Source organism: Vipera ursinii (genome assembly GCF_947247035.1).
Source record: "Vipera ursinii genome assembly, chromosome: 4".
NCBI lineage: Eukaryota > Metazoa > Chordata > Lepidosauria > Squamata > Viperidae > Vipera > Vipera ursinii.
Window position 1 is genome coordinate 56467622 of NC_139514.1, and position 24147 is coordinate 56491768.

Here is a 24147-nt window from a genome sequence, read left to right on the forward strand (position 1 = left end):
ATCAGCATAAAAAGAGAGCCAACTTTTGAGAAACATTTTCTGACATGTCAAATATATCCTAAAGGTTTTTTTTTCAGAATTTACACCATAAGAAACTATCTACTGTATATTGGATTGGGCAATATATAAAATTTCTAGTTTCTATTCCAAATGTTTATATGGTATCCCAATTCAATTCATGTGACTAGTTTATAGTTTGTTGGGCTGTACAGATTGAGAAGTATTTAATTAAATCACTATAAAAAGCATTCAGAACATTTCTTTTTCTTGGGCCCATATGAAGCTGCATTACAATAATTTTTATATACCAAGGAAAGTATAGCGGTTACTATAATACATGATAGACTTTTTAATTTAGAGGCTTCTTATTTTACCATATGATATGATATGATTGTAATTTATTGTTTCATTTATTTTATTCTACAAAAGTCCTGCTGTTACAACTGCGCAATAAATTTAAGTAGTACTGTTTACCTGAAAATATTTTTCTCCAAAAATAAATTTCAAAATATAACACTAAGCTTTGCGGAGAATATGGCAATATAGATTTCTTCCTAAACTTTTGACAGAAGACACTTAAATTCTGGTCAATTTCAAGTAAACACAATAATGGAACATTTCGTAGTTTTCATCTCCATTGTAAGCTACACAGTCAGCTTGGTTATACAAACAGAAGCTCGTTAACAGAAGTAAATGCCTGCGTGTTTAGAGTCACTACCAGTGTCTAAAAACGACACTGGCTTTGCAGATTCCGGGGCATTTCTTATCTTCTCTTGATTTGCTAGTTACATAGGGTTTATTTCAACAACTGCCTCATATCATCTAAAATCTAGCCGCTTGGCTACTATTAATGTTACTTTGAATGTGTGCGACACACTTTGTCCGTGACGCCATTCACGCGCGCCGGAGAGCGTCTGGATTCAGGCCAATTTAGCTGCGCCTCCTGTTCGGAAAGAAAGACGTGGTTGCTGGGGGATAATGGCTCCTGCTGCCCTCGTCTCTGCTGGGCAACCTCCTGAGATCCAATTTGCTCAGAGGTTGGCCTCGAACGAGAAACGGATTCGGGATCGGGCGCTGAAAAAGCTACGTGGCTACATCACGCTGAGGACCCAGAGTCTAGAAGGTAAGGTTGGAGAAGCACGTGGGACAAAATATCGTGTCAGGCCGGCGGTGAGGACGAAAATACACGTGTTTGTTATTGATAAACACGGGAAGGACCATCTCCAAAGCGAGAGGAGCAAAAGATGCATTAAGATGGTGTTTATATGAATTAACAAGAGACGTGCCTGCTACATTTTAACGGCTAATACAGTATGACCAATGGATATTTGTATGATTGCACAATTATACATAGTTCTCTGCTAATTGTGTATTTTTGGCAAATGGACATTTGTATGATTGCACTTAATTATGCATAATTCTTGGCTAATAAGTGGGTCTTTTCCGTCACGTAATCAGTTGCAGGGCAAGTTTCGATTTACTTTTTAAAATAATGGTTTCCTTTTGTGTCATAGGTTGTTTCAGTCAAGAAGAATTGTTAAAAATATGGAAAGGATTATTTTACTGTATGTGGATGCAGGATAAACCTCTCTTGCAGGTATGTTATATACAGTAGAATTGGAAAGGATCACAGGATCATTTAGTCCAGGGTTTCTTAATTGGCAGGTCCACAACCCTTTGAGGGTCCATGGATAGATTTCACAATGTCTGAATTTATATGGGGGGAAATATAACTTTATTTTCATATATATTGTGATATTACATATTTTTAATATTTGATCATTGTATTTGAGCATAATTGATATCCATAGATTTCACCAGACTCTCAGAGGCACAAAAAGTTAAGAACTTCTGATCTAGTCCAACCCCCTTTGATTATAAGAAAGCTAATTACATTAAAGCTGTAGCTTGTATCCATTACCAATCCTAGTTTCTGTGGAATAGAAAATTTATTCTTTTGCTTGTCTGAATCTTGATATCCTGTCTCGTAGTTTTCTCCAGGCTAAGCATCCCAAGTTCCTTCAATCTGTCCTCACAGGGCATGTCATCAAGTCCCTGTATCACTTTTATTACCCTCATCTGAACCTGTTGTAACCTGCCAAAGTCCTTCTAGAAATATGATGCTTAGAATCATGCATAGTACTCAGATGTAGTATCACCAGTGCAAAAGTAAAGGGGGATAAGGACTTTATCACATCTTTGTTACAGTATTTCTTCTGATACATTCTAGAATTGTGTCACTATTTCTAGAGATTGCTTTACACCAATGGCTCATAACTCGTCCTCAATTCAGCATATGCCTTATATTTTTTCCTTACTAAATGAACAGGTAGTTCTCAACTTACAACTATTTGTTTAGTGACTGTTCAAAGTTACAGCAGCACCAAAAAAAGTGACTTAACAACTGTTTCTCACACTTATAACCATTGCAGCATTTCCCTGGTCTTGTGATCAAAATTTGCATGCTTAGTAACTGGCATGTATTTATTTCTGTTAGTGTCCCACGGACATGTGAGCAGTCAGAATGGATACACGTGGCCTGCCTTTGTTCTGGTATCTTTCCAGGTATAACTGGAAAGTACTCTTGGTTATTCCCATTTAGAATTTCTGAGGGGTTTTTTAAAAAAATACATGATCATGAAATTTACTTTTAAAGCTGTGCTGTATGGTACTGTTTTTTATTATTATGGGAAAACAGGAGAAAAAAGAAGTCAGTGAATCTTAGTTGCTTTATAGAGGTAGTCCTCAACTTACTACCACAAGTCATGCAGTCATAAGTGCAAATCCAGCTTAATTAATGGTGTGTTTGCCACTTTTTATTGAAAACCAGCAAAAACTCAAAAATTGTGATGGCATGACCATGGGACACTGCACCTGGTTGTAAATGTGAGCTGGTTGTCGAGCACCTGAATTATGATCACATGACCACAAGGGCAGGGTGATGGTCCTAAATTCAAATTTACATCGTAACTGACATTGGAGGCTGTTGTTCATTCAAACCATCATTGATTGAACAACGACTATAAGTTGAGGAACACCTTAAAACCTTTTTGTATAAATTTTTACAGCTAGCTTAATGCAGCTATATTAAATTCAGTATTAGGATACTGCATAATATATGCTCATCTGTTAGTCATTTATAGATGTGAGGGAAGTATGTATTCATTGATATGCATAATAATTTACTTGCATTCTATGCCACCTACTCCTTGGAATTTCAGGCAACAATAATATAGATGGGGTCAATAAACAGGTATTTTGATTGTTGTCCCAGCATTTTTATTTCTAAAATAGGCAGATTTTTTAATGTCAAAACATTGAATTCATACCTGAGATGATATTCTGCTTGAGACATGATAAACTTATGTCAGCCTTTCTAAACCTATTGTTTTTCAGTTTTGTTTAGACAGCAGCTCTTATCATCCCAGTTAGCATAGTTAGTGCCAATTTGGGAAGGCCCTCTGCAGTTGAATCATTAAAAAATATGGTTCATATATTTAAGCCATTACATCTGTTTTTGTTTTTAAAAGATTATTTTCTGGACTATTTGTATAATAAATTATTTATTGATTCTGTCCTAACTGATTACCAGTTTTTAAATTAATTTACCATTCTAGTATATTAATGTTCTGAATACTAAAATCTGAAAAATAAACATTCTCGCAAGGCTTATACACAGAAGTATAAATTAAGAGTCTCATGAATGATACTGCTTGATCTAGGAAACCTCTGCATGTTCTATCTTCAGTGTCAGATTGTCGTGGTATTTAACTATGACAGAGGAGCTTAATCAAGCTCAAATTTTATTGGTGCTTATATTATACCCATCATCAGTTTTCTATATTTAGGGAAGATCTGACAGCAAGGTCAGTTTTCTGAGAAGGGTATTTTCTGAATATTATGCTGATAGGAATCTACTTTTGTGACATTATTACTAAACACAATTCTAAATTTCCAGGAGGAGTTGTCAAATAATATATCACAGCTAATCCATTTAATCAAGAATATGGATACTCGTAAGTCTCTTTATTTTTATTTCTTTTATGTTCAGGAGCTCATATCCAAGGCTTCACATTGCAGAGAGAAACAGTGCAAGGAAGAACCAGGTTTTGGAGCCAGAAGTTTATTTCCTGGAGATTTATCAGAATCCTTAAACAGCAACAGCAGCAATTATATTTCTAGCACATAACATTTTGGAGCACAGTATAGTATAGCAAGCTAGTATTTACTACAGGCTAGCATATTAATATTAATATGAAGGATTAAATAGCAACAGAATTTAGATTCTACATAGTTTTATGGTCTAGAACAGGGGTGTCAAACTCAATTTCATTGAGGGCCGCATCAGCATTGCGGTTGCCCTCGGGGCTGGGTGGGTATGGTCAGGGTGGGCGTGGCCTACTGGGTGGGCGTGGCTAGAGTGTGTATGGCCTCCTGGGCGGGCGTGACCAGCTCTACATGGTTCGCATCAAGGGTGCCTGTGGGGGTCTGGGCAGGAGTGGGACAGATCTGAGGGTCTCTGGCAGAAGGAGGGTCTCTGGGCCAGGGCCAAGGCAGTGGGGGCCGTTCCCTCACTGTTTCCAGGATGGCTTCGCGGGCCACATGAAACCACTTCGTGGGCCGGATCCAGCCCCTGGGCCTTGTGTTTGACATGTCTGGTCTAGAAAGAGGTAGCAACCACAAATCCCAAATTTTGCTGTTTTAAAAAAGGGCGGGCTTAGATATTTTTAAACAAAGCTATTAATTGCTACTTGTCATAACCTTATATTGCTGCATCTCTGAACACAAACTGCTGAGAAATATAGGTAGGCGGATTGTGTTGTGTCCCTCTCTGTACTTTACTACTCACGGGGGTTGGTTAACTGCTGTGGAGGTGGAATAGTAATCTGGACAGGCCTTTGGTGTAATGTTCTCTGAGAACAGGTGGCAGGAAAAGAGAAAATAAAAAAACAGGGTTTGCCCATTCTCAGCTGTGACACTATCCATGCCAAGATTTCAGCTCAAGCCCTAAGACAATTCAGTGTTTAAGGTAAAAAAAAAGGTCCCCTTCTCTTTCTGAAAACAAAGCTTCCTTTGGTGTGTCTGCTGCTCGAATTCTTAAAGATTAATTTTTCCATCACTTATGAAAGGTGGCTGGAATTTAAACATATCTATTATCTCAAAACAGGACACTTGTTCATTCAGACTTTCTGGCAAACTGTGAATCGTGAATGGAATGGATTAGACCGATTGCGGCTAGATAAATTTTACATGGTAAAGTTAAATTCTTCTTGCCTTTTTAAAAGTTCCTTGGGAAAAAGCATGGAAAATATCCAGGGGTATATTGTTCTACAACAAAAGATTCACTTTCAGAAATGGGACTGGCAATAAAACAAATTAACATCTATTTAAAATGTATTTTCTCATTTAAATGTGCTATTGCCATATGTTTATATTCTTATAAAATAACCTTCCTAAGCAAAAGTACAAATTCGTTTGAAAAGAACTTCTAAATCATAGTTAGGACATGTTGTTAATTTTAATCCAGATTTCATTTCAGTTCCATTTATTTATTTGAATAATTAATGTACATCACATATAAGAGTAATGTAACTATGGCTGTTGGGTTTTTAGTATTTTATTATTTAGTGTAATTATGTTTAGGTTTTACTAATTTATTTAGTACTGAGATTCCAAATATTTGTATTATGAATGTTAATGCATTCATAATGTTAATGTAGTATAAACAATTATGAATCTTTGGTAGATTCTGTGATATAAATAAACATGCCCTGTTATACAATTAAATTATTAATATTTTAGTCAAAACTAAGAAAAAAATACATAAGCTAGCATATACACTTAAAATTTCTATATAATCCTTCAAATAGGATTCCTAGTTCTTAAGTGCTTGTTCAGATATAGCAAAAGATATGAACTCCAGGTAGACCTGGAGTTACGATACCTAATTCAGTGACCATTATTACAATGGTACTGAATGAGGGGGACTCACAATCGTCCACACCATTATGGAGACACTGTTGCAGTGTCTCCAAGGTCCCATAATTGCAATCTGTGGGCTCAGGGACTCGAGATTATGACATTGCAGCAAGCTACAGTCACAATTCCCTTTTTTGATCTTACCTACAGCTTCCCACCAAAAAAAAAAAATCGGTGGGGAAGCTGGCAGTGAAGATCATAAGTTGGTCCTGCCACTTTTTATCCCAAGGACCCCACTATGGAATATGAGAATTCAAGGACTTCGTACTCAGCATCACTTCCCTTGCTCCGTGGCAGGCATACATCTTCTGCCAGCTCACTCTTGCTCCCTAGTACCCGTCTATGGCTCTTGTTAGCCTGTCTCTGCTGCCTAGTGCGTACTCTTGCAAACTCCATGTACTCCTTACCTAAGACTGAGACCTATTGCTTTGTAAATAACAAGTTATTTACCAAAGTCATGGCAAAGGCAATTCTATTGTTGTTTCCTAAACAAATGCTTAATTTGATCCATACTGTTCATATGACTGCTCTGCAGCTGTGCTTTTCAGAGTTAATAGGAATGTATCTGGAAGGTACCAGATTTGAGAAAGTTGGACTGGTCAGTTTCATAGATAGATTGTCATGGTATTTAGGAAATAGAAACTGTTGGAAGTGTTATAAAATGGAACATGCAATCTAGAGCCCTACGCTATACCTCAGCTTCCATGTGGGAGATTAACAACCATGTGGTAGATTAATAACAGCCTTGGTGGCTGATTTTATGGCTATCATAAAAACAGTTGTAAAGTCAGGTCAGGTGACATGATGACCCACTTAATGATTGTAACAACTTATGACCAAAATTCTGGGCTCAGTTGCAGTCGTTAAGTGAGAACTACCTGTACCTTCTTTCCCATTGTAAAAATGCTGTCCAGCATTCAGTGAATGAATAAGGTGACTGGAATTTAAACGTGGGACTTGTCTTTCTCACTCCTGTTTTCTCACTTAATGGACCACAACCAAGACCTTTATTCCCCTCAGAAACAGTGGATGCACAGAAATTCACTCTGCATTCAGCCAACATAGCATTGGATCTTAAATTCATAACATGTGAACAAACACTTCCTCCATGAGGGGTAAAATTTAGCCTAAAATGTGTAAAGAACATCCCTATATTATTCCAAGTTCCTTCAATACATTAAGTGCTGTCCTATAAACTTAATAACATGATTGGGGGTAAAAACGTGTGCATCTTTTTTTTCCCCTAACCTAGCTGATCCGCATGATGCTGAGGCAGTCCTTTGAAGTTCTGAAAAGAAATGAATGGAATGAAAGGTAGGCCATATCTGTTGTTTGTATATTGTGCCAGTGCTTTTGATTTTTATCATTATATGTATCTCACCATCGTGTTTGGAAATCATGTTTTATGGTGCACCTAGTTTTGTAAATCAGACTGTGGTTTAGCATGATAGATACATGCATTGATTTCTGTGAGATCAATATTTACCTGCCTAACTACCAAACAACATTTCATCTGTTAAAAATGATCTGTGCATGACATTTCTTTTAACTGACTGTTCTATGAACATCAATCATCTGCTCATTGATTTAATCTAATATGATCTACAGGTAGTCCTCAACTTATGATCATTCATTCATTGACCATTCAAAATTGCAGTGATGCTGAATGAAGGGACATAAAAACCTATACTCAAAGTTGTGGCCACTACAGCTCCCTCACGGTCACATGATGAAAATTTGACAGGTTGGCAATCTGCCTGCTCTTACAACTGACCACAGGGACACTGTAGTTGTCCCCACCATCTTATCTTTCCCATCATACTGCGCTTCCAGGTCCCTTGCGGCTGCTTCTCACCTAGCTGAGTCCCCACAGGCCTTGGGCCTGCTTTCTGCACCATTGGATCTCACCGCCTTGGTCCTTCTTGCCTTGTTATGTCTTGCTACACTTACCTCTTCCAATGATTGCCTTTCCAAACTACAGCCCAACCAGTGTAACTGTTTCCAGGGACCAAATGTGAACTGGGGAAATGCCGCCATCCTGGAAGTGTGTGCCATTTGTGGAATCTCTCAGAAGGGTACAATTTTCCACGTTGCCGCCCACTTCCAGAATGGTGCAAGGCAGCTTCTGCAGGAAGGCTGCACATCACATCAGTTGGGCACTCTTTTGGAATGGTGATCTTCAAAGAGATAAGTGGAGGAAAGCATGATGGGGCAGCGAGGAGGCCCAAAACTGTGGGACCCAGAAGCATGGGAAGCAGGCCTGAGGCCAGTGTGGACCCAATCGGACCGGCAGTGGGTCTGAGGCCTGTGAGGACCCAGCCAGGTGAGAAGCAAACCCAGGTTCTGTGGGGATGTAGCAGGTGAAAAGCTTTGCAAAGGGCACCTTGGGGTGAGAGAGGCCTGGGAATACAGGCCACATGTGAATTGGTGAAGTGCTATTGTGTGGGCCTGGCCTATGCCAGGTGTCCCAGGGCCTCCCCCACCCCAAGGTGCCCTGTACTCCACTTAATGACACAGTGGGGACAGCTGAGATTACAGTTGTTGAGTGAGGGGGCATATGGATAGCAACCACAATGACTTAACTATCATAATTTTGGGCTAATTGTGGTTGTAAGTCATGGACAACTGTATATAACCCCTCCCATTATTCTATATCAAAGAAGACACAAAGTTGAAACGAAGCTGGGAAGTTGCATTAATTTTGCCATTAAAGTGTACAACTACATAGCTCCTCAATTTTAATTATGATACGTATCCTGCTCAGTGAAATTGTAATAGAACATGTAGGATTGCCTTTTAAAATGAAGTATTAAAATCAGGTCTTCCTAGCTAACTATTTTTGAAAAGCATATACTGGTAAGAGATTTGGGCCCCGTTTCACTTTCAGGCTTTTGTTCCTACATTACATGGAGATGAAACCATCTGGTCCGTGCTTTGCCAAATGTATTTACGTGAGCACTTTTTGGACCTGACAAAAAGATTATATGATGCAACTGAATAGCCTATGCCACTAACATTTTTTTTTACATGTCTTTCCAGTTTAATTGAACGATTTCTGAACGTGTTAATGATGGAAGTTATGCATCCAGACAGCCATGCTCCCATTGGTATTAAATTGCATTTCATTGATATCTATCTGGAAGAACTGGCTAAAGTTGGAGCTAAAGAGGTCAGTAGCCAATTACATGACATTTAGGCTTTTCCATCTGAAAAGCATCAAGTTAGGGGAAGGTTATTACACTTTACTTCTGTCATGGAAAAATCCAATGAAAAAGACGAGAGACAGCAACACAAAACAATAATTCTTACTTTAAGATTCGGAGGTTTATTTTGCTAATAATTTGGAACATAGCAAGCATAATAACACAGCATCACTTACATTAATAACCCATTGCAACGAGGTCCACTAACGGAGCACTCCAATAGGACAGCTGTAGGCCAGTGGCAAATCAGTCAGGTCCAGACCCAACTCTTTATACTCTTTCTCGCTCTAAGACTGTAGTCAGACGGTCTGCTGACTTGCTGACTTTCTACTGACTTCCTGCTGACCTTCTGCTGAACATAACTTTTCACATATACCCGTGTACATTGGAACCCGCATCCACCAGCTACTTTCATTTCCCTATTTCTTACTGTTCCAGACTGTAGGTTCTCAATATATTTGAAACAAGCAAGCTTGGCAAAATCATATTAAGTAAAGTACAATTGCAAACTGCAAAATTAAGCATAGCACAGACTTTGGTTCAATACTTTGTCCGTGAGGCCTGATTAGTTTACCTGGGCCTAAACCTTGCATAAAAGAACAACAGCCAATATTTTCATTTTCCACACCTCTTTGGAAAATATATTGAAATCAGCGGTGTCAAATTTTTACTATCTAAAGCTCAGTTTATTTTATTTTGTGAACAGCGCCCTGGTTTCCAGTTAGTTTTATATACATGAAAGAAATGAAAGCAAATAAAAGTGGAAACAAAATACAAAAAGAAACAAGCGTGAAAAAGAGTTAACTTTACCCATTAATTCCTGTATGTAAAAAAAAAACATTTTAATACCTTGTCATCTCTCTAAATCTAACATATTCTGTCTTTTCCCTGTTGTTTATCTTTTAAGTAAAAATACAAATCTATAGGCTTCATCAAACAAACCTTGTCAGCAAAAGGTGTTCACTGAAGTGTGACTATGCCTTGATTCTTATGACTGTAATACTATACAGTATTTTAGTTTAGATTTCAAGGGTCAGCTTACCTGTAGCTATACGTAACATATATATATATATATATATATATATATATATATATATATATATATATATATATATATATATATATATATATATGTTTTAAGTATTTGTCAAGGCTTTTTGAATGGACCTTGCTAATTAACTCTTTCATTCCTGTTTTGGCCCGGCTCAGGGCTTATCCACAGGAACTAGTCAACTTATGACAGCTCATTATTTGTGCAAATTATTCAAATTGCTAATAAAGAATTTGGGAGGCTAAGATGATCATTTCGAACTTTTTATGTTCTCATCAGTTAGTCATACCCTCAGATAAAGGGTATGACTAACTGATGAGAACATAAAAAGTTCGAAATGATCATCTTAGCCTCCCAAATTCTTTATTAGCAATTTGAATAACTTGCATATATATATATATATATATATATATATATATATATATATATATATATATATATACACACACACACACACACACACATACAGAGAGAGAGTGTGTGTATTTAACCAATTCATCTTTATTTTAGAACATCTTATGCCAATAAATATTTTCACTTTATTGGTAGTGCTTTGCCCTATTGGCCTACTATATATAAACAATAAACTGCAATTGTGCAAGGGGTGAGGGTGATAGTAATGTCTCTTCTATTATTATTTTTTTGTTTCAAATGTTTATATTAGAAGTAGTACCAAGTCATTGCTGTACTGATATCGGTACCAGTGAATGCTGAAATAACAATTTACAGATTAAGAATTGCAAAAAAATTCTGAAAGTATTTCAGTTGGTTATGTAATCATTCCAAATAAACTACTTTTCTCATTATTTATTTTTTTCTTCTGGAATAAGTTATTTCAGTTTTGGGTATCTTTTGGATTTTGAATAATGATTTTAGAATTGACTGATAAAGATTATATTGAATTATTTTTTTGTATTTTATCTTCACAGCTCACAGCAGACCAGAACCTTAAGTTTATTGAACCATTCTGCAAAATCCTTGCAAGGACCAAGGAGTATGTTCAAATCTTGACTATATTTATATTAACTTGCTTTTTTAAAAACAGTAAATAAAAATCTGAATGGGAGTGCAGAACAAAGGAAAAGCTACTGTGAAGGGATAGCAGCTTGCTCACTATGAGAGAAATACAGGTTTTTCTTTAATCATACCTCAAAGGTATGTGTAACTATAGCAACAACATCCATTTCTATATAGCGATTATAGACATGATTGTTCTTGATCCTCCTGCACACCTCGGAAGATTAGAGAACTATAATCATGTGATTGTCAGTTTTTCGTTTCTTATTTTCTGAATGACTCAGAATTTGTTTAAGCTAAGCATTAGGCTACAAAGAGAATCTATTAACCACATTCCCTAATTACATCCCCCCCCAATCTTTTTACTGTTCAGTCATCTTATGCTGCAAGCCATAATCTGTGGCATCTTTGAAACCATTGTGGATCAGTCCCCATTTGCCATCGAAGATTTAATGAAAGAACTAGAAACTGGCAGTGGTGTTGACAGTTCCTCAGAACACGAAAAATGGAGTGACCAAGAAGATATGGAAATGGCCAAAGGTGAGGATCTGGTGTCCCTAACACTTGCTTTGGAAACATCTAGAAAAATTATCCCAGTGTGCAGAGGCAATTTAGTTTGCCTCTATCCAGTATTTATAAAAGGCTGTATTCTCTTTTACTTCCTCCAGCTCCTAACACTGATTTCAGATATACTATCTCTGCTGAAAAAACTATTTATAAGCTGTGTTCAGTGGTAAAGGAGAGGTTTTCTCATATATCAGGACTTCTCCTTATTTCCTCATATTACATACTCAGATGATCTCTAAGGTCCTCTAACAGATTTTGCTATACAGTGACAAGTAACAGGAGCTTATTTCTTGGAGATTGTTCTGTACCAGCCTGCTACCGGCCCTGCAGAAAAGGCAGGGACAACCCCTTTTACAAGAGGCTGGAATTAAGCCTGCCAAATTTATGAATACAAAAACAAACAGAACAAGACACGAACCAAGAAACAGGAGCTTTTCAAGCGGTTGCTTTCAGCAAACCAGCCCTCCCACGCATCCCCTCCCACGTTCAGGGCGTGGCTTCTCTCTGCCTCCTTCCGAGGTGCCCCATTGCCTTCCTCTGTTTACTCCTGATTGACTGCCTCCTGCGTCAGGCGTCCTTGAACAGGGCCAGCTGTGGGTCATCTTCATCCACGCTGTCAGGCTCACACAGCTGGGTCTCCGTCGTGACCAGGTGGGAGGGGCCTGGCTGAGGGCTCTGCGAAGCCTCAAGGCCATCATCAGCAAGCTCTTCAACACCCCCCTCCTCCTCCTCTGAGTCGTCCGACCCAACTGCCGAACCCACAGGCTGACCCTGAATCACAACAGAGATTCTCAGCTTCATTGGCTAAATGAAGGCAGGAAATATTTCCCCCATGATGAGCAGCACAAAGCAAAGTGAGTGGGACTAAAGTGAATGGGGAACCATCCATTCGATGTCCCGACACCTCATTTTTCTTTGTTTTTTTTCTTTATAATATAGGCAAGGGCTTGTCAAACCAACTGTCTCCAAATTCAGAGGCACATGGTAATATTTCAGAAGATACAGATGCTGATATTGGACCTGTTCTTCAGGTGGGCTCCACTTTTAGCAAACAATACTAGCTTTAGAACTCTTAATTACTAGAATTATGGCAATCGTGGAACTAGGTTGGGGAAGACTGATGCAGGGTTTGAAAACTTCTGATTTAAAACTTAATAAATTGCACTGGCTACTTTATTTTCAACACCTGAAAATTAAATCAAGCTGGCTATCAGTTTTTTCCCCAATGCGATATTATGGGGTGTTTTTTTGGCACCTATAAGTTGTATATACTTCAAGTTCTGAGGAACATGCCATTTGAGCAATATGCCATATATTTGCTCATAAACAGTGAAGGTCCACATCTTCCTGAATTGCACAATCTTATTGTGATTTTTTTTTTATAGTTGAGGATTCAAGCTGTGATGAAGGGACTGAGAAGGAATTTGAGTAAATTTAGACTAGTGAGAAAAAGTACATATTTTGGATGGTAAAAAGAGAACAGAATGGTGTTATGATACTAACATTTTAGCGTTTTTGAATGAAATGATTGTTAAAAAGCTGATTTGCACTGCTTTCTTTCTTTGACAGTTTGATTATGCAGCAATTGCCAACAAAATCTTTGAGTTAAGCAGCAGAAAAAACACCCCTGCTTTTAACAGAAAGCGCCTCTACAAATTGGTTAAAAAGTATGTTTCTTGAAATTCTTACGATTTCCCTGGGCACCCTTTTTTTTCTCTTAAACTTTAAATTCACTCCTTTTTAAACTCACTTTTCAACACCAATAAATACAGTACTTTCTGTTACGGAAGGTTTGCAAATGACTAAAACAATATAATTTCTTTTCACTTCTTTTTCCAGATTTCAAGATCTTGCAGAAGGTAAAACTGCATTATTTTGTTCAAGCTTTTGGGAGTAGAAAATATACACTAGGGTTGGATTTGTTGACCTTAGAAGGAATAATCATGATTTTCCACATCAAAGCTTAAGGCAAAAGTGGAAGTAAACTTTCTTGATTTATTTTCTAATTCTGATGGCTTTGTGGTCATGTCCATATAGCGATCATGGGAACAATAGCTGGAATTTGAGAATTTTTTCTCCCCTCTGTGGAAAGTCACATAGTCACTACAGTTGGTGGAGTCAGTGCAATAATATGTGAGGCCAGCTGCTTTGCCCTCTACTCCTCCTTACTATCAGGCTTCTGTTAAGGAAAATTGCTAGCGGTCTATTGTTTTATTGTATTATAAAAACACAAGTAGTTCATTATATTATTTGGGTACAGAGATATTTATATAGCTGCAGAATATTAACATTCTGACTATTTAGATCAGGGATTTTCAACCGCTGGTACGTGTACCACTTGTACTTTGCCACATGGCAGGTGGTACGTATTTTTTTAATCCCATTTATATCCCGCCCTTCTCCGAAGACTCAGGGTGGCTTACAATCTAAAGCACAAATCAATGTGCTTAGCAATAGCCTTCATTCTACGTATATGCCTGCTTATTAGGGCTTTCGCCCCCTCCCCCAAGAGGCATTATTACAAAGTCAGCTTACTGCCCCCAACAATCTGGGTCCTCATTTTACCTACCTCGGAAGGATGGAAGGCTGAGTCAACCTTGAGCCTGGTGCTAGCCAAGTGTAGCAGGGGAGGGGAATGAGCCTAAGCGAGCCAAGCCAGAGGGAGAAGCAGCTGCAGGACTGTCTGGGCTGGGCAGAAGCCCCAGGAGCCAGCAGGGCTCCAGCTGATTGGCCCTTCCGGAAGCAGCTCAGAGCTGGAGGTGAACTGAAGAAAAAAGGGGTGGGAAGAGAGGAGAGGCTATAAAAGAACGTGGTTTGAGTGGGGGAAGGGGGAAAAAGACAACAGGAAAGGTTTAATCCCTTTAAACAAATGTAATTTAGTTTTACCCCCTTTAATTGGGTCAGTCTGTGGCTTTTAGAAAGTTTTCTTTGAAGGTAAGCCGGCTTAATTTAAAGTGAAAGCTTTTTGCAATTGCTGGAGCCTTTCAGTCTTGAATTGCAACATTGTGACACGTGACACCCTGAGGCAGCTTAAAGAGGGGAAAAAACCGGAGTTCGTGTTTCTTTATTTTCTTGCTTTGCACTTGATTACTGTGTGTTTAAGGGTACAGGGAAGGGAGTGGGTGGGGTGCATTCTTAGTACACTGGAAGAGATCAGAAGGGCCAACCACCTGGCTCAGGAGTCTAAAAACTTAGAAACTTTTAAGATGTGTGGACTTCAACTCCCAGAATTCCTTAACCGGCCATGAGGGCTGAGGAATTCTGGGAGTTGAAGTCCACAAGTCTTAAAAGTGCCAAGTTTGAAGACCCCTGAGCTAGCAGGTAGTGGTGCATATTAATAAACATGAATAAATTCATCATACATTTGTCAGTGCAAAGGGAAAGTGATTCAGCAAAGGAACAGCCACCAAAGAAATTAAATCTGGTACTTTTTTTCCTACAGTTTGTAATAGTTTATTAGATTATAGAATAAAATATAAAAGCAAATAGTAGGACATAAAATATAAAAGCAAATAGGGGAGGAAAAAAAGGGGAGAAAGTGAGGGGGAGAAGGAAACATTAACACTGAACCTCAACTTTTTATTTTTCCATAATATTATAAACTAGCCATTTCTATAACAGCAAATGAATCTAATCAGTAAACCCCAACCCCCCCTTTTTTTTAGTCATCAAGTTTTTGACACCTTGCTAAGCATGTTCTAAAAGTGTACAATATGTGAAAAGGTTGAAAAGCTCTGATTTTGATGACTTGTTTTGTCTTTATTTTGAAAATGTTGTGTCTATTATCAGTGACTTCTAAAATGTTAAATGTTTATAAACGTATGGTTGCTTAAATTTTACAAGCACTGTAAACTTTTCCAGCGCTGTTAACTGATATAAGGCTCTTTGCAATTAAGCCTAGGGCCCTGCTTACCTACCACTGATTTCAGTTTTGTTCCTTCCCATCTTATTCGAATAAATGTTTATTTGCTAGTAAAATATCCATGATAATAATAATAATAATAATAATAATAAAATAATAATAATAATAATAATAATAATAATAATAAGAAGAAGAAGAAGAAGAAGAAGAAGAAGAAGAAGAAGTTGGAAGGGACCTTGGAGGTCATCTAGTCCAACCCCCTGTTCAGGCAGGAAACCCTATACCATTTCAGGCAAATGGCTGTCCAGTCTCTTCTTAAAAACCTCCAGTGTTGGCGCATTCACCACCTCTGGAGGCAGGTTGTTCCACTGGTTAGTTGTTCTAACTGTCAGGAAGTTTCTCCTCAGTTCTAGGTTGCTTCTCTCCTTGACTGGTTTCCATCCGTTGCTTCTTGTCCTGCTTTCAGGTGCTTTGGAGAATAGCCTGACTCCCTCTTCTTTGTGGCAGCCCCTGAGATATTGGAACACTGCTATCATGTCACCCCTCACTCTTCTCTTCGTTAAACTACACATACCCAATTCCAGCAACCGTTCCTTATATGTTTTAGCCTCCAGCCCCCTAAAACACATGCATCAGTTAAAAAAAAATTGAAGTTCATGTGGATGAAGAATCTTCTCAAGAATATTTGGCTTATGGCAGTTCTTATTCTAATGTCCGTTTTAGGGAGTTTCCCTCAAGATGACTTCCCTGAAGATGTTTCTACAGATGAGGATGAGGATGATAGCTTCAGCAGGAGGAAATTGAAAAGAAAATCTGGCAAACCCTTAGATAAAGCTCAGTTGGGGAAAAAAGGTAGGAAAAAAGATGTTTGTTTCCTGATCACACTAAGCATTTATTTTTAATCACTGTTTGTTGAACCAGCCAGAGTTCTGTTGAACTAAACGTAGCACTAAGGCATGAGGAGTGGGTCTGCCAACTACACTAAACCAAAAATGAATTATATCATGGTTCAACATTATGCATAAAACAGACAATTCTATATAATCTGCTAATTTAGGCTGCTAATATAATTATTTTCATTGAAGGAAACCCTATTGACTTATTAACAAGCAGGCAGTAATAACTTTGTTGTCAATAATAGTACTTCCTATTAAATTTAACTGTTGTAATAGAGTGCCCACAGAAGATGGCAGAAATGGCTTTTGCTAATGGGTTGTAAGTATGGACTGAAAGCCACAGAGCTGTGTGGATAGGCGCGGGGCTTTCCCATAAGTATAAAGAGTTTGGATGTGAAAGTAATTCGTTATAATGATCATAATCATCCACAGCTGCCAAGATCCTTGCTAACACAAAATACTATGTATTAAAGGTATAACATTTGCCACGGTGGGTTCAAATCAATCATTTCCCCAGATGGTTGAACAAACTATCCGAAAATGCTTAAATGGGAATTAGTGGCAGGATTAAACATGTTTTTTTTATATAATCAGACATATTTTTCTCTTCATTTAAAAGTAGAGTTCTCTTATCAACTTGTCATGAGAGATGCTGTTCAAATTAATATCACTTAATTTTTCTTGACAGACAACACTCAAACCCAAAAGAATGATAGTGAGGAAGAAGAGGCCAACACAGGGCTACAAAAAAAGAAGAGGAGAAAGAGAAAATCCAGTCAGACAGCTGGTAGTTTCCCGTCCTCTAGAAATAATGAGAATAAACCAGTCAGAGTTGAATTCAAAACACCAGATCCAGCCAACAAATCCTCAGATATCAGTAAACGGCAGACGTCTTCAAGTACAGAGAACAATGAAGTTGCTTCGGTGATTCCCATTGAAGGACTTGGTGATGATTCTTCCTTGAAGTCACTGACATGTTTAGTCAATGGCATAAAGAAGCTTTCCCCCCACAAAAATGGGAGCCTAACAAAAGTTCCTATAAAAATTGTGTGTCAGAATGGACAGAATAATGACTCTGAAGAGGACCCTAGTTATTGTACTACAGGAGGCCACCCTGGTAAAATTATGAAGAGGAAGCAGAAATCAAAGCCAGGAATCACTGGGAAGCTTTTTTCTGAAGAGAGTGTTAATCTGCCAGAGAAAAAATGCCTTGTAGAGTCAGTGCCTATTGTGCTCCAGAAAGTCAAGTTGAAGAGAAAAAAAATGTTCGGGAGTTTGGGGAGGATTACATGCTCCAAACAGAAAGCAGTTAGCTTGAAAATACAAAGAAAAAGCAAGAAAGCCCCAAATTCCACAGAAAGAAATGAACTTGAAAACAAGAAGAGGAAGAATGAAGTAGGTGGATATACGCTGTGGAATTGTAACAAACTAAATCATTTTCTAAATTTCTTGATCCATTTTCTAAATGGAAGAAAGAGCATTCTTACTCCAGTCCAGTTGGTTAGTGACAAAACAGCGTCAATTTAATGCTGTAATTTCACATTTTAATTTAAAATTCTACATCCTTAGGCTAATCAGTTGGCTGACTGAAAGGAAAATTTTTATAAAAGCCTAACATCAGCCGTACGTACTAAGGCATGCTTCTGAACCACATGAGAGCTAAAAGAAAACAAACAGGCAAAGGCTATCTATATAGCGCATGATTCTGCCCAGGATATCTCCTGCAGTCTTCATCTGGTGTGTACAAAGGTCTAAAGGAAGACCAAACATTTGGTTTTAGATAACTTCTTCACCAGGGCTACGTTTAAGCCTTTCATCTGTTAAGCAAGGTTTGCTTGTGAATGATTGGAGAAATATGGAAAAAAAATATAAAGGTCGCATTTTAAATTGAACAAATTTTGCATGCCCTTAAATGTAAATCATTTTATTTCCCTATCCTAAATTAAATTGTTTTATTTGGAAAAAAAGAACATAGTTTTGCTCTTTCCAAAATATTTATCTTGTATTCTTTTAACTTCCCTGAAGCAGACTGTGCATGTTATTTCTTAAGACTGGTTTCCATGGAAAGGCATTCATGTAGCTATTGGAGGATTTATAAATCTTATCTCTCAACTTGGTATTTAATGTGGCTCTACAAAAATAAAATGGAGGGGTGGAGGCATGAAAGAATTCTTAATAGATGAACATAAACCTTATGTGCTATTTACTGACTATCTTATGCATGCTTTCTCCTCTTTTTCTTCTTGCAGGGAACTGGTATTGCCCTTCCAGTAAAGAAAACAAAGGCAAAAGTGGAGAACGATTTTGTGAAGTTTGAAAAGACAGCCTTACCAAAGGCAGCCTTCTTTAGAAAATCTAAAAGAAGCATTACTGCCATGCCGGTATGATAACCTTTCTATAGTTTATATCTTGAGAATGTTTAGAACAATAGTTTGAGTTCTTTTTAAACTGGCATTCTTCAAGATAGGATTGTGATGAATCCCTGCGTAGGAGCCCTTGTCCTCTAAAGATAGCTTGTTTAGTCTCAATTCTGAAACTAAATATGCAATTCTATAAACTTACTGCTTTTAGAATGGCTTTTGCAAACTGATCTGTGGGCCATCTGGCCACTTGCAGGACATTAGCAAATTGGATGTTAGTGTATGTTGGCTGATGCTTTGTAACTATTGTGATTTGGTTCAATATTCTAATAAAGATGTTGAAAAATACTTTAAGCAATGCAGGTTTGGCCCAGGAAAACAACTATATTTGTCTTTTAGTTAAGCAAGCTACGATCTTCCAGCTCCAAAAAGGTTACCTTTGGATTAAATAAGAATATGACTGCTGGTAAGACGTTTTCTTTCTTGTGCTTGAAAGGCCTGTGTTATTACATCATTTGTGTGATAAACTGAATGTTAAAAAGAGTTTTTGCTGGTCAAAGACTTATTACATAAACATTGGTTTTGTTAAAATGGCAGTAAGGCACGTATTTTGCTAGAAGCTTAAAAGCATATTTTGCTCTGCTGAGATCCCATCTATTTTCAAATAGCATGTGAAGAACAGTTTAAAAATAAACATTAGTTTGCATTCTGAGGGTCTTTTGCTAATAAAAAAGCATCTGTTAGAAGGATTCAGTGTATCTCCCTTCACTTACACATAAGTATTTCACATTCCTAGTAACAAGGTGGCACAAGACATGTAATGTTTTTCTTTCTGGTCTTTTGCTTTACAGAATTTAAGAAGACAGACAAAAGTATCTTAGTCAGTCCAGAGGGAGTCTCGCGGGTAGCTTTCAATCCTAAGCAAAAACCACCCCACGGGGTCCTAAAGTTCTCCTCTGGCTCTTTGACGGAAATTCCTCAAATAAAGAAGTCTCTTATAATTCCAGCTAAGAAGAGACCAACCGCTGTGGATTTCTTCTAAGCCAAATAAATGGAAGAGAGTTTTGTTCTGAACATTTCCACATCCAACCATTTATATATTTTTTTTGAATAATTTTCAGAATCTTTTTTCCCAGTTAATATGATACTATGCATACGGTTTTGATTATGTTGCCTCTGGTTCTTCAAAAAGCACCTCTTTGGCTGCAGATTAGAACTGCTTTATGTTGTTAGCAAAAAAAAATAAAAATAAAAGATAATATAAAAAGGGAGTGAAAATCAGTTTTTCTAAGAACAATAGTTATGAATATTTTGTTCTGCCTTTTTTTTCTACCCTGTTTTATTCCCCCCCCCCCCATCTAAAACTTTCGGTTAAAAATAAGACCCGAGTGCCGCGTAACAGTGAGCGCCTGTTACTCGTCCCAGCTTCTGCCAACCTAGCAGTTCGAAAGCACGTAAAAATGCAAGTAGAAAAATAGGGACCACTATGGTGGGAAGGTAACAGCGTTCCGTGCGCCTTTGGCGTCTAGTCATGCCGGCCACATGACCACGGAGATGTCCTCAGACAAGTGCTGGCTCTTCGGCTTTGAAACGGAGATGTGCACCGGCCCCTAGAGTTGGAAACGACTAGCACACGTGCAGGGGAACCTTTACCTTTACCTTTATACATTAAAACTGTTACTATTCAAACTCATGCTGTACTTTGCATACAGTGCTTAAGCATGTGTGATAATAGTCTTAGCTATTTCAGAATTGCACATCTGTTCATAAAATGTATATTTTCTAATCTGATGCCCTTCAGATATTTTGCGACTAAAATTCTGAGCCAGCATATTTCTACATATTTTCCCTAATAAATGCATATTTATGCAGCTTGCCTACACAAAAACATTCACTCAAGATCTTGTTCGTCCTCTATGAAAATGGATTAAATTATATTATCACTTTTGTAGAAGCCTCTGTGCCTTTTAAGGATGGTTAATAATGCTATGTGAATCAAAAGGGATGGGATTCACTGTATCTAAATTCATGCTGATGCCAGCAGGATGCAAATAGTATTTTGCTGGAAATCTTTCTCCCACCTTCAGAGTTCCTGTCTTGACAATTTGCAATACATGGAAATGAACAGCTTTACTGATTGGATTCACTGTAATTTGGGATCAAGCTGAGGAATAGAAAGGTTTGAGTTCCCATTGTTAGAAGCATGCCACCTATTATCTTCTTATATAAATGGTAAAGCTTTTTGGTTTTTTTGGCTGCTGGTGGAATTGGAATTTCAAAGACAATTTTTCCCTTCCGTCATTCTCGGCAGAATGATTCTAAAAGTTTATATAAAGTTTGGTGCAACTTCCCAGGAACCAGTGTCTTCAGTATGGAATATGCTGATGTTACCGTGCCTCTCTTCATTTTGATGTTATAAAATTATCTTTACATCAAATAGGTATCTTATTAGAAACTATTCCTCATTTCTTTTAATCAATATAATATACAGCTCAGCAAACTTTGAAAACAGTTCATAAAGGTAGGGGGGGTGTTTAAAGCTTTGTAATTCAAATGCTATTTCTCTGTTTTGTATTCCAGAGAACAAATGGTTCTTTTGAGCAATTAGTAACTTTAGTATCTCTTCAGAGTGTTTATACAGTTGCAAGCTAATGACTTTTGGTTTTATTTTCAAACTTGTTAATATCACCGACAAGTATCTTGTGTGCTTGAAATGAAGTGGCTTTAGTTGTATCACAGTTTTAAGTAACAAATCAATTAAGAATACAGAATCTTAGATGCTGTATAACTTTCTTGATGCTTTCGTGAAATACAGAGGAAGAAAATATTACTATATTGTGTTAATATAATTTTATTAAATTGCTTCTAATACATAAAAGCAAGAACATTAAGACATTGCTTTACAAACAATTTGAATGTGGAATTGGAAGGATTCCGTCTATCTGCTTATGACAAGGGCATGCCTAAAATCAATTATATTCAGTAACTGATAGATCATTTTCTTATACAAGGTGCTGCAGGGCAAATCTCTGGGTCAGCAACTTCAGCTGCATCCATAAGCAACTGAACATTCTATACTATTCCACTGATCAGAACCAGTTGGTTAAATCTAGGCACCATTTGTATTTCTAAGAAAACCTCTGTTATACAGTATTTTAGAGGCTAGGGCACAGTGGAAAAATATAGTGGATATCTAGCACATTGGGAATATGTTAGATAAGACTATCAAGGACCAGGTGAGGAGAAAGAGGAGCTATCAAAAAAAGGCATTTTGCACAGGCAGTTTTTAAACCTGGAGTTGACCACGGCAAACAGGATAATGTTGACCAGGGGTGTCAAACTGCTGGGCCGTGGGCTGGATGCGTCATGCAGAAGCCACGTCCACCCCAGCTCTGGCAAGGGGAAAAAAGTTGTGATACGTCGTGACACATCATGTGACATGGCGAGTTTGACATCCCTGATGTTGACCACTGCAGTTCCTGTAATGATTATACAATTGAAAACAAGATAAATGCAACACCATGCTGTCTGTTAAACAGTATACATTTTTCTGTCCAGCTTACTTTATACACATACATTCCATTTTGCAGTAATTTTTGCTGAAAGTTAAATACAAAAATATAACATGTTTTCCAGTTGTGTTCAAAACTTTTAAGAGTACCTCTAATGGTTTTATTATCCAACTTCAAATCCACCACAATTTCTATATGAAGCTTGTTTCAGCATGACATTTTTTATGTTAAAGGAAAGTTTATACATTCTGTGTTCAATATGTGTTAAGATATTCTTTTTATGCAGCAATTTTAAATCCATATTTTGCAACAAAAATATCACATGTTTTTAAAATGATAGACAAATTCATCCATGGGCATCTTGATGGCTGTCCATGTATTATCCAAAACATCCAAAGTTATTGTAATGGTTTTTGATAAAAGAAGCTGAGGTTGGAAGTTGATTTAGTTTTGTTTCTCATTGGAAGATGTTGCCATAGGAGGATGCTATTGGGCTGCCATCAAAGATGGAGTCTTAGAAAACAGCAAAAAGAATTGGGACAAGAGTTTTAATGGAGGCGATACAATGGCTGATACAAGCTATGATCTGGACACAAGTGATTGCTCAGGATCTGTTATTTTAGTAAAGACCAACAGCACTTGGACTTAATATACTGCATCATAGTGCTTTACAGCCCTCTCTCTAAGTCAGACATGTCAAACACAAGGCTTGGGGGCCGGATCCGGCCCCTGAAGTGGTTTCATGTGGCCCGCGAAGCCATCCTGGAAACAGGGAACGGCCCCCACTGCCTTGGCCCTGGCCCAGAGACCCTCCTTCTGCCAGAGACCCTCAGATCTGTCCCACTCCTGCCCAGGCCCCCATAGGCACCCTTGATGCGAACGATGTAGAGCTGGCCACGCCCACCCAGTAGGCCATATGCACTCTAGCCATGCCCACCCAGTAGGCCACGCCCACCCTGGCCATACCCACCCGGCCTCCTGAGGGCAACCGCAATGCTGATGCGGCCCTCAATGAAATTGAGTTTGACACCCCTGCTCTAAGTGGTTTTACAGAGTCAGACTATTGCCCCTAACAATCTGGACCCTCATTTTACCAACCTCAGAAAGATGGAAGGCTGGGTCAACCTTGAACTGGTCATAATCGAACTGTCAAATGGCAGAATTAGCCTGCAATACTGTCTGGTAATATTGTCTGGTAAGCTTAAATTGGACTGGGTGATGTTAGTCTTGTTAATTCAAGAACAAATATAGAAATTGCTTAACAATAATCAAGAGGAAGATTCACTGATGGCCCAAAGAGGAAGATGCACCATGGAATTTTTTCTTCTCAATACAAATGATCCCTCATAGATTTAAAGATATGGAAGATGAAGTATTCTTCCAGCCAGACCCAAGGGAGGAAGGCCAATCGGAATGATGATGCTTCCCATTTTTTATACCCTTATTTCTATAATGGGCACAACTAAGAGTTAGAAATAGTTGACTACATACCTGTTAGAGCAACATGATAGCTTGCAGGCATACACAGTTGGAGAAAACCTTTAAAACATTCTGAAGAGAGGAAAGAAGTTCTCTGCAAGGCAACTTAAAAAGTCAAGTGGCACTGTTATTAAGAAGTGAGCACTGAAAGTAATTAGCTAATTCTAACCTCTGTTGCAGAGCTAGTTTAAAGAAAACAAAACTATCATGCCATTAACATG

The 24147-nt window shown here is 38.0% G+C and overlaps 1 protein-coding gene and 1 long non-coding RNA gene across 7 annotated transcripts in view; both read left to right on the forward strand.

Annotated features, from left to right (window-relative positions):
* LOC310640274 overlaps positions 1 to 24147 on the forward strand; it is a 367510-nt gene that overhangs the window by 272701 nt on the left and 70662 nt on the right. The gene's annotated exons all lie outside the window — the stretch shown is intronic.
* Positions 916 to 23157, forward strand: RRP1B (ribosomal RNA processing 1B). Of its 6 annotated transcripts, none has more exons than XR_014492506.1 (16): positions 916 to 1123; positions 1515 to 1597; positions 3959 to 4016; positions 5168 to 5253; positions 7232 to 7293; positions 9019 to 9148; positions 11163 to 11227; positions 11624 to 11790; positions 12757 to 12848; positions 13387 to 13484; positions 13657 to 13676; positions 16403 to 16531; positions 17264 to 17974; positions 18825 to 18956; positions 19335 to 19401; positions 19787 to 19887. XR_014492506.1 is itself a non-coding variant. In XM_083362457.1 (16 exons), the coding sequence occupies exons 1-16, from the start codon at positions 979 to 981 to the stop codon at positions 19975 to 19977; spliced, it is 2232 nt and encodes a 743-aa protein (XP_083218583.1). In that variant the 5' UTR covers positions 916 to 978; the 3' UTR covers positions 19978 to 20288. The 6 variants fall into 6 exon arrangements, 3 of the variants coding, with proteins under 3 accessions (XP_083218583.1, XP_083218584.1, XP_083218585.1); XM_083362457.1 differs by having other exon boundaries at positions 17264 to 17970; positions 19787 to 20288; XR_014492505.1 differs by lacking the exon at positions 19335 to 19401 and having other exon boundaries at positions 19787 to 23157.

Excerpts from the sequence above, each read along its gene's own strand:
- RRP1B (XM_083362457.1), top strand. The coding sequence starts at position 979 with ATGGCTCCTGCTGCCCTCGTCTCTGCTGGGCAACCTCCTGAGATCCAA. Across the intron at positions 4,017-5,167 it reads AATCAAGAATATGGATACTC|GACACTTGTTCATTCAGACT; the intron begins GTAAGTCTCTTT and ends ATCTCAAAACAG. Across the intron at positions 16,532-17,263 it reads AGCTCAGTTGGGGAAAAAAG|ACAACACTCAAACCCAAAAG; the intron begins GTAGGAAAAAAG and ends TTTTCTTGACAG.